Source organism: Phaethon lepturus, unplaced genomic scaffold (assembly GCF_000687285.1).
Source record: "Phaethon lepturus isolate BGI_N335 unplaced genomic scaffold, ASM68728v1 scaffold26687, whole genome shotgun sequence".
Classification (NCBI taxonomy): Eukaryota; Metazoa; Chordata; class Aves; order Phaethontiformes; family Phaethontidae; genus Phaethon; species Phaethon lepturus.
In genome coordinates, this window is record NW_010551574.1 from 683 (window position 1) to 11,424 (window position 10,742).

The 10,742-nt window shown below is 47.9% G+C and overlaps 1 protein-coding gene across 1 annotated transcript in view; it reads left to right on the plus strand.

Annotated features, from left to right (window-relative positions):
* The window catches only part of SLCO4A1 (solute carrier organic anion transporter family, member 4A1), a gene marked incomplete at its 5' end in the record, with an annotated part of 10,201 nt that extends 480 nt beyond the window's left edge, over nt 1–9,721 (plus strand). Inside the window, 7 exons of the mRNA XM_010290965.1 lie at nt 4,784–4,938; nt 5,601–5,796; nt 6,394–6,559; nt 7,185–7,357; nt 7,704–7,768; nt 8,308–8,456; nt 9,255–9,721. Of these exons, the coding sequence (XP_010289267.1) occupies nt 4,784–4,938; nt 5,601–5,796; nt 6,394–6,559; nt 7,185–7,357; nt 7,704–7,768; nt 8,308–8,456; nt 9,255–9,404 (1,054 nt within the window). The remainder of the gene's footprint in view (nt 1–4,783; nt 4,939–5,600; nt 5,797–6,393; nt 6,560–7,184; nt 7,358–7,703; nt 7,769–8,307; nt 8,457–9,254) is intronic.
* Between the last annotated feature and the right edge of the window lie 1,021 nt (nt 9,722–10,742).

The window sequence follows — 10,742 nt, forward strand, 5'->3', positions numbered from 1 at the left end:
CGGGCGCTGCCATCTCATTCCCTCTCCCCAGCGGCGTTATTCCTTCCTGTCTGCTTGTGTCTGGCCTCACCTGGCCCGACTGGGTGTTGTCCAACATCTCCTCCTCTCTGTCGCCTTGGGGCTTTTTTTCCTTTCCTCTATCTATAGATCCATGTTTTGGCCTTTTCATGAGAAAAGAGAGGAAACAAACCCCCGACTCTTATAGTTCTGTTCCAAATCCAGGGAACAAGATATCCTGCACTGTAGCTTTCCGTTCCTGTTCTCTTTTATTCTTAGTTTCCTTTTTTTTTTTTCCTGTTGCCTTTGTATCTTCCAGCCACCTTTTATGTGTTACTACTTCTTATCTTTCCTGCAAAGCAGTGACGCAGCAGCGCGCTTAATCGCAGAGCTGCTGCTTGGCTCTCTGCTGCGGGCGAGCACACTTGCACCGAAGGAGCTTTGGTGGGGAATGGTTTAAAGGGATCCTGGGTGGGAGCAAGCAAGTGGCCAGAATAAAATGTCTTTTAGCCTGGAAACATTTGCTACGGATCTTTGAAATCTTTTATCTTCTTTTTTTTTTGGTGTTGAGTTGTCTTTAAATGGCTTCAAGTTGCGCATGAGCAGGTTTAGATTGGATATTAGGAAAAATTCCTTCACCAAAAGAGTTGTCAAGCATGGGAGCAGGCTGCCCAGGGAAGTGGTTGTGTCACTGTCCCTGGAGGTATTTAAAAGACGTGTAGATGTGGCGCTTAGGGACATGGTTTAGTGGGGGGTTTAGTGGCAGCGTTAGGTTTACGGTCGGATCTTAAAGGTCCTTTCCAACCTAACGGATGCTATGATTCCAAATGGAGGGCAGGGGGAGAGGTGCTGTTCTACTTACAGCTTGGGTTTAGCTGGTGTGCAAGCTGTGGATGTTGCAGAGGTATCTGGGTATCAATTCCTTTCGGAGCTTGCAGTCAGTCAGGGGATTTTTCTTTTTTATATTTCTCCCAGCACCGTTCTTAGGGAGGAGTTCGCATCTGCGTGTGACGGCTGTCCCACGCAAAGGCAAACGGTCAATGTTGCCAAACCCTGTGCCGCTGCCAGAAATTACTTCTGAACTTTAGCTGTGGTGGTTGCCTTTGCTGGCAGAGGAGGATGGAAGCAGGTCCTCGGTACGGGAGGTTTCAGCAGCAGTCGCTCTGTGTTCTGTCAGCGCAACTACTCACGCTGCTCTGAAATTCTTGGGGACATCGTAGGACGTTTACCAGCGGTTAAGGCAGTTTTATGAAGAATATTACATTGAACAGATTTCAATACTGTTATTAAATGGCATTCTTGACTGGGTGCCATTTTCCGAGGTCATGGCTTATTCTCCGCACGGAAATTAAATTCAAAACCTGCATTTTTAGATAAGGTTATGACTAAAACCAACTCAAACAGGGTAGCAGAGAGGGACGATATTCAGTGGTTGATGCTTTTCTTGCTTATCTGGAACAAAGCTCCCACTGTTTCTCAGTGAAGGCTGCCTGACAGCAGGTCTGGAGGCCATCCTCCTCCAGGAGCATCTTCTTTCACCCCTCATTCCTGAAGAACAAATACCCGAAGGTGGGCAACTCCTGTCAAATAATTCAGATCAGTCCAGACCTTAGCATGGTTTTCGTTTGAAAGCAAAAAGCCAACAGACTTTTGTATTCCCTGTTTTTGATTAATAAAAGGGAAGTGCCTTAAAGGGTTGCTATTCTGGAAACTTGCATTAAAGAGGAGATCACATCTGTGCGTGCAGCTCTTGGGGACACGTGGACCAGGCTGGAGAGTGAGGCCAAAGGACACTCTTGCTTTTGTTTTAGTTGAGGTATCAGATGCTACACATTTTCTCAGAGTACGGACAGCAAGATTCTCACAAAGATAAGCAGAAATACTGATGAAATAAAATACTATTCTATGCCATCAGGTCCTTTCTAAGTGAGCTTAATGAATTGCTGTATTTACAGTGCTCCCTAAGAGCAGGAGCTTACAGGAATGCAGCCCATACAACTTAAGACAGAAGTCTCTTCAGGGTAGAGGATTAATTGTTTGGTTGAAAAGACCTGATAAAATAGCATTTTCCTTTGGTTCCATATGATTGCTCTCATGGAATAACCCCGGCTGTCAGTACAGAGGGGTTCAAACAGAAGACACGTAGAGCTGTGCGAGGAGAGGAGGCTTTGTCCTAGCGAGCTACGGGACAGGGTTTGTGAGGGTCACTCACTGGTCTGTCAAGCCCTGATCTTCAACACGAGAAGCTACAGTCAATATTTCACTCAATCCTGCTTGGATTAGGTGTCAGGGTGGGACTTTGGTTTGTCCTATGGCTTTACTACAGCTTCCGTGTGTTGTGAAGGGAGGTTGGTTTATGTTCCTGCGGGACGTACGTGCTGCCCTCCGTTCCCTTGCTGGAGGTGACAGTACGTGTCGTTTTGTGCTGGAAAAGTCCCCGTTCACGTGCTGTAAGATTGCATGAATATCTGTCTGTCATTAATGACTCGTTAGCTTGTGGCTGTAGTCCATTACAGTCTGGGGTGCCCTGGGCATGCAAGTGTTTCTCAGAGGAGCAGGCTCTGATTGCACCGGTGGTCCCAGCGTACTCAGCAGGACCACTACATGAGGAAAGAGTACCTATATGTGCCCGTATCAGTAAAGACTCGCAGGATCAGGCTTTTATAGATGGTGGGATTCTTCTCTTGGCAGTGCTGAGCCTCCTGAAAGCCCTCTGGCTGCGAGAACTGAGGACAGTTAAGACTATTCAAGAGTTAGGTGGTTTCTGAGTTTGTTTAAAGTCCTACTGATAGCAATGAAAAGGTCTGCGTTGTCTTTGGTAAGGTTTTATATGCCATAGCTCCTCACAGCTACATCTTCTGTCTACAAACAGATTAGATTATATGAGTAAATCCTTACTCTTAGTGCTGGAAGGAGGTCCTCTGCATTTTCCTACCTGCAAGTCTAACCTGTAGCCTTTGGCCAACAGGCATGAAGTCTGTGCCAGGGGCAACTCTTCCCTTTTCTCTTGAACTGTAAAAAGGTGAAGGCATTGTACATTTTCTACATCAGCCACAAGGTCCACAAGTGTTTTCTTACTAAGTGATTAAGCTTTGTGCTTCCAAATAACACACAGTCAAAATGATCATTCCTAGAAAATAGTTCAGTAAATTAAGCTAATCCCAGCAGCTAGACAATGGCTAGTATAAAGCCCCCAGTAATCAGGTTGTAAGAATGTGTCTTTCAGCTTCTTTGTTCTTTTGGTATAATGAAATTCTTACCAACTTCATGTGGGTAAAGTTGCATAAATCTGACTCTGAGCCTCAGCACGTCTTCTCTCACTCGGTTGTACTACAGTAGGTTTTCTCTGATTTCACGTTTCCTCCAAAGCAGTAGGTGGTAAGTGAGTGTGCCTTTCACGTCAGCGAGCATCCCGTGGCCTCCCTGTCGCTGCCATCGCCGCGGGATGACGGGTTTGTGCCTGTCTTAGAAATGGGATGATCCGTGGTACTGGTCTGGGTGAGGCTTGGGCAAAGTCGTGCGGCAGAACGTCAAGCTTGTTACAAAACTCTTTCTGCAAAGCAGTGTCAACGCTCTTAGTCCAATATCCGAGATAGTGAGAGATAATTGAGACCATCCCATGTGCCTGAGGGTGTTTCTGTGCCTCAGAGATGGAATTGGTGCTGGATCATCTTTCTGCATATAAATGACACATGGCAATTTTTCAGGCATATCTATGGCTCTCTACTAAATCCTGGTGAGTTGAAAGTAAAATGTATTTACTCAGTTTATACTTTAAGCTTAAAGTAAAACTGTGCTTCGATTGCGGGAGAAGGATAGCTTTCTGTTTCCCAGAGGGGTATATAAGGTGTCTTGGAGGTGTTTCCTCCATAGAGAAAGGCTTGCTTGGTATTTCCCCTGAGCTGCAAAGCAGCCATGTTTATCACAGATTGTTATTCTCATGAGGACATGGGTGCACATGAGTAGCACGTGTGTATGTGAGGATGTAACACAACTTTGTTCCCTGCTCATGGTTGAGCCGGGAGTCCCAAGATAACTGCCATCAGGGACTAATAAAACCTTGAAATGATTGAGATTTGGTGAGGAATGATGTCCGTTCAGTATTGCTCCATTTAGGAATGGAAGATACTCAGCCTGACCCTAGAGGTTGGAAAATTACCGCTGAAATCATCTATATAGACGTCTTGGGCACCCTGAGTGTGAATTATATCACACACACACTGCTGGTATCCAATCCCCGTGTTGAACATGCACATGGGATAAATAGATCCATCTGATGCCCTCATGAGATCCACAGAGAAGAGTCCCGGGTTATTCTCTTCTGGTTTAGGTGTTTGATTGACATTCCTCAGATTCCCTTGGCAGTTGGCTGTAGCCAACGGGGCTATAAAAGACGGCCAGGGCAAGCATGTCTGTTAGGCACCTGAAGATAGTCAGGACAACACCCAGCAGGAACAGTCTGGCGCATGAGAGACTTTATATATAAAGGCAGAGTTTGAGGGCGAACTTGTTGATCCCCGCCTGCAATGCAGGCACACAGGGAGAGGTGAGCATGTCCTCAGCGTCCTTCCTCAACTGGTAGGACTCAATAAGCTTAAGTGGAGAAGCTCACTGTTTTTTCAAACTCCAGTTAGCTCCCTTTTGGGTTTTTTTTCTTTCAAAGAGATGCAGTCTGATGGGATGCTGCCTCGTCCTACATGTGGTCCTTCTTACTTGAAGATAGAGGACAGACCTGAAATCAAAATGTGCAGCAGTGATTCAACTCCAATATACTTGTTCTTCCCAGATCAGTACTGCTGCTTCTGAAGAACCCCACCTTCATCTTCCTCTGCTTAGCGGGAGCGACCGAAGCCACCCTCATTGCTGGGATGTCCACATTTGGACCCAAGTTCCTGGAGTCTCAGTTTAGTTTAAGTGCCTCTGAAGCTGCTACCTTTTTTGGTAAGGAAACCAGGTTTTTGCATTATTTTGCCTGCAAAGAGAAGAGCACTGTAGCTCATTTGGAATGGAGACATGCTTTGCAGCTCCTTCACAGGGCTGTTACCGTCTTCAGTTATTAGGATTGTTTCCAGTCAGCGCATCTGTACCAAGTGTGTTTTCAGAGCTGTATCTTACTGACATCAGGAGGAAACATGTCACTTCTGTAGTCATCTGTTACGCTCTAGAGGAAGGCAAAATAATTGTAGTCTCTTCCTTCTAGTGCATTACCAGGAAACATTAACTAAATGTTTCCTCTAACGAGGGGTGTCTGAACTGGGGGACATGTCAGCATCCCGACACTGGGAAGATCCTCACTTAGCTGCCGTATCGTAGACCAAAGAAGTTGAGTCCATCAAGCATCAATACTGATGATGTGCTCCTCAAAGAGTCTGTTTTAAGATCTCTGGATAGGAAAAGCTGCCTTACCAGCTCATGCCACATTCCCTGAGCTGTTACAGATGACCACCTACGGTAGCAAAGTCCACTGAACTCCCACCAAGAAGCCACACAGCAACCAAGGGGTTATTCTCATGCATACACGCTGCAGTTAATGTACTCAGACATGAAGAATCCTTGCTGACGTTTCTAAACTTGCTTGTGGGTTTTTGTCCCCTTTTTTTCAGGTTATCTGGTTGTGCCAGCTGGAGGGGGAGGCACATTCCTGGGAGGATTCCTTGTGAATAAATTTAAACTCCGCTGTTCAGGAATCATCAAGTTGTGTTTACTTTGCACAGTGTTGAGTCTTCTGGCTATATTAATTTTTTTTATTCACTGCCCTAACATGCCAATGGCAGGAGTAACCCAGACGTACGAGGGAAGGTAATAACAATCATCCCATCTGTCTTGTGCTACATGGCCCTGGTCAGAATTAGAAGGATAACTCCAAACATACAGTGCTGGTGGTAGTCATGTGTGAATGTGTTGGTGATGGGAGATGGTGTCCAGTCAGTCTTACAGGCAGATACTCATGGTGAGACCCAGAATATAGATGTCCTAATTTTTGCATCTAGTTGGAGTTCATGGAAGAAGCTCCCTCCTTAACGAGGGAGGGGAGATCAGCAGCGCCAGAGTGTGAGATATTCCACTCTTCAGTTGCCTTCACAAGGTCCCCCATCTCTATCCACTGGGATAAACTGGACGAAAAGTGGGATTCTCCTCTCCAAATGGAGGATTCTCCCTGTGAGCTGGTCACGTAAACTCCCTTGGTAGCTGTGGGAGAGAGACAGCTCCAGGGCATGATTCCTGTTCATGGTTAAAATTGGGTGAGATGAACCCTTTCCCAAGCCTGGCTGTATGCTACTTGGGAATCCGCCACATCTCCTGCCATCCCCCCTTCTCCTTCTCTTGCTTTACCCATTTCCTCCTGGAAAATGCTCTTCAGTGTCTCCCCACTGACTGTTCCTGTGTTTCCCTTAGCGCTTTGCCTGGTGGCCACCTAAACCTGACAGCAGCCTGCAACTCTGAGTGTGGCTGTCTACAGGAGACCTACAGCCCTGTCTGCGGGAGCGATGACGTTATGTATTACTCTCCCTGCCATGCCGGGTGCAAAAAAGTGTCTGAAAACCTCAGGAATGGCAAGAAGGTATGTTTGAAAGCACCGTGTATTAACAAGGTGGTGGCACATCTTCTTTGGAGTGATTTGGCTGGCTCTGCAAAAGTGTTCACAGGTTTGAGCTTTGCTGCCAGTCAGTGTAAAAGCCCAGTGCAGGACGGATGCTCTCAGGCACCACCTGGGATGAGGGCAGAAGGTACCCTGAGGTCACCCTGCTTTGCTTCTCCCAATGCACCCAGCTGGTTTTGCCTCACTCTGGGCCAAACTGTGCTGAAATCCATGGTAAATCACCCAGGCAGGCGGGGAGCTTGGTAGGCATCTATTTCCTGTCCCAATGCTTATTTTGGGTCTTCAGTGAACATCCTTCCAGCATGTTGTGCCCAGAGACAGGCAAAGGCTTAAGAAGGGTAATGATGGCATTACCCAGACATACCCAGACTCAACGCTGTTCAAGGGCTGCCTGGCAAAGTTAATTTCTCTTATTTAATAACCCGTTTTGAAACAGGTGTGTCAAGAATGCAGCTTGATTTCTGCTTCGCTCCGCTCTGTGAGCAAAACCGGCTGGTTTCTGCCCTCCCTGAATTTCTTTCTTTTTAAAGCTTTGACTATCACCACGCTCTCCTTGGCAAAGCTCACACCAGCATTTCTTTCCCAGGTCTATCACGAGTGTAGCTGCGTTGAGAAAACCCTCCAGCCCGGCCCTGGGGACGTGGAGGCAGGGAAATGCACCTCTTCGTGTGCGAAAAGGCCCCTGCTCCTGTTCTTCATGTTTGTGGTGATCCTCTTCACCTTCCTGAGCAGTATTCCTGCCCTGACAGCCACTCTGCGGTAAGCATGGGACCGCCTCGTCCTCCGCCTCCGCTTTATTCTTCTGGCTCAAGCCATGGGGTAGGTGTGATGGGAACCTGGAGCCTGGAGACATTGGGACTAATTCCCTTTCCTTTCTACCTGTGAAAGCAAATTTTTAGCACTGGCAGTTCTATCCTCTGAGATTGGGCACCCAGATGTGGTCCCAGTTTGCAGCAGTGGTGGGGAGACATTGCACTGGGGTGAACCTCGATCTCCAGAGGGGATGGAGGTCCCAAGTGTGCCGGACCGAGTGCGTGGCGTTGCGGGGTGGGGAGGTGCCATGCAGCCTGGCAGCATTTTTAAACAATGCCGTTTTCTTCCCCAGGTGTGTCTCCGACAGGCAAAGGTCATTCGCACTCGGCATCCAGTGGATTGTAGTACGAACGCTAGGTATGGAACGGCGTGAATTTAGCCATCGGTATAGTCCATTGGCTTTGTGGAGCGTGTGCCAAGCCGTTACCTAAGAATAAAACACGTTGGGTTGGAAAAGAAGGGGGTAGGACACATGCTGTTGAAAGGAGGATGTTTTCTCTTGTTTGCTGTCATTCAGAAAAAACTAATCCCCTTTGCGTATGGTTTGCAAACTGAACGAAGGGTTCTGTAAGATGTCGCGGGTGGGGTAGAGGAGCAACGCCCTGGCAACGTGTCCTTATTTTAAGAAAAAAGGAGCAGAGGCGTTGAAGCTCCTGTGTTTGTCTTTTGGCTCTTGCGCAACGTGTGGGTCAGGATGGTCAAAAGACTCGCTGGACTCTCAAGTCTTGAAACTCAGTGTATTTTGGGTACTTTGTGGCTCTTGGCACAGCTCTAGACGTTGTAGGATAAGTTTGCATAATCACAGTAGCAGCGGAGCCTGCTGCTTTTCTGCAAGCACCTTGTGTCTCGCAAGGCATAGGTGCTGCCCAAACTGAAGGTCCACTCTCTTCCCACAGGAGGCATCCCTGGCCCCATCGCCTTTGGGTCCATGATCGATAAATCCTGCCTGCTCTGGCAGGACCAGTGCGGTGAGCAAGGTTCTTGCTACATTTACCAGAACTCAGCCATGAGCCGATACACCCTCATCGCTGGACTGGTCTACAAGGTGATGCTGCCCCTTAACTTCACTCTCTAATGAAGTGAGCAGGTCTTTAGGAGACAGCGTTTTGCTCTGGGAGAGAATTTTACAAAATTGAGTTGTCCTGATCTGTCCCCCCGTCCCCCCCAACCTAAATTAGAACTGTTCTCAGGGAAGGCAAAAGCTCCGTTTGCTTCTCGCCAGGTAATCGTGCTCCAGGCACCATCATTCTCTTAAATTCCCATTACTTTCTAGGCTTACAGCTCCTGTTGTACCATATGAAATACCTTCTCCCAACAGTTACCAAAGTGATTTTTTGCTGGAAATGGCGTAAAATATTTAACTGCAGTGTGTTAGTGAGAGATGACATTGTGGGCAGGCTGTAAATAACAGTTCCCCAATCACGGCTAGAAAATCAGAGCGCTTAACTGTGTGTTTCGTATTTATTGGCTGAAAACCATCATTTTAACTGCTCCCAAACAAGCACTTGCCCTAGACAGTAGTGTTTAGCAGTTGCTGTGATGAAGAGGCTTTTAAAAGCCTTCCAGCAAACGGCTCGGGCGGTGTTGGTCTGCACAGCGCTGTGCTCCACGTGTCTGCGTGGGGCTGAACAGCTTTCCGTATTCTCTCTGTCCCGTTGCTATGGGGCTGCCTAAATTCAGAATTTTGCACTCTCTGGCTCTGTGCGCTGGTCTGCCGCCCAGGCTGGCCGTCAGCATCATCTCTTCCCCAAAGCTAGGTCAGCAAGTCTCATCCCAGATGAGGGCTAGGTGCCTGGTTTTGGCGGGGGGACAAAGAGTAACAAAGATGTTTTCATGGCTGCAGGTGCTCGGCACAACCTTCTTTCTAGTCGCCTGTTTACTCTACAAACCCCCGCCAACAGAATCGGCTCCGGGCAGCTCGGATGCATCTGAAAATGGCAACAGTGACCTCCAGGAGCACAAACCTTCGCTGCCGAATGAAGAGGATATATAACGCTGTATGCGTGCAAGTGACTTTCTCTGTCTCAAAAATACGAGATGTTATGCAGTCACTAGGGGTTTTTAAATTAATAGTAATATTATCACTTTTTTTAGATCAAGATAAGTAATTTAATTAACCACTGATGTGCTTGCTATTTTCTTAACAGCTGAAGCACACTTAAAATTGTGTGCCGATGCCATATGCAGTTATTTAATTTTATTTAAAGAAAGGGCTACCGTAGCTTTATTCTGTCTGTGACAAGCAAGGACCGCGTCCTCCACTCGTGGAAATAAGCACCGGTAACTCCCATGGAGCATGTGGGGTTTAAACCACCGGAGGATCTGGGCCCTGATATCTCAGTTGTGAAGCCGACTGCCGCAGAACTTCTGCCGAGACTTCCTGAGCCTGCGGAGAGCCGCGCCGTCCCGCGGCCCCGACAGCGTCCTCCTCCTCCCTGTGACACACAGCATCGCTCCTTTTGTTCAGGGGCACGTTATCTAATTATGCAAATTTGTATTACCGTGCCACGGGAGGTGGGCGTGAGATGAGATTTGTCTAGCAAATTCACCGGTACACTACAGGCAGCCAAGCCCGAGAGCTGCCGAGCACTGTACGCTCACGGCCTCGTTTCATTGCAGGGTTTACACCGTGCCGACACGTCTTTTTTTTTTTTTTTTTTTTTTTTCTTTCTTGCGTTGTTGAAAGATAATGCCTTTTGTAATGTACTGTGTAAAACTTGAAATTCTTTCTTGCTGTTTGGTGGGTGGGGGAAGACATGAGATACAGATCTATGCAATGCTTCTCTTCGGCTGCTCTGTAAATACGTTGGGTTTGGGTGGATGAGAAAAGCCAGAATGAATTGAATTTGTCTTTAGACCGCTAGCGTAAGAGAGAGCTTGCCCTAAGGACAGGCTGCCCTGTGGAAAGGGGGTGCTGACCGGTAGCTTGCAAGTGGGGAGGGCAGCATTCCCCAAATGACCTTGAATGTGCACGTGCAATATTGACCAGGACCTTTCTGAGGCGGGGGCGAAAGTGGAATTTGGGCAGGCGCGTGTCTGGCTTCCCGCTCAGCCCGGCTCAGTCTGCCTGTATTTGCGGAGCCCCGGGAGCAGCTCCCGGGCGGGCGGCCGCTGGAGTCCTGCGCTGTCTCAACCGTGGTCACGGGGACGGGACCTTCGTTGCTCAGCTGCAAAACTGGCGCTGCTTTTGTGCCAGCTGCCACGTAGAATTACTTTGTCGATGGTTTTGTATATTTTGTGTATTTATGCTTTGATAAGCGGACGGGCATTTTTTTCCCTTGTTAGCAAAGGGCCGACTCTGAGCGGAAGCCGTTCCCGTCGCAGGGAGGGG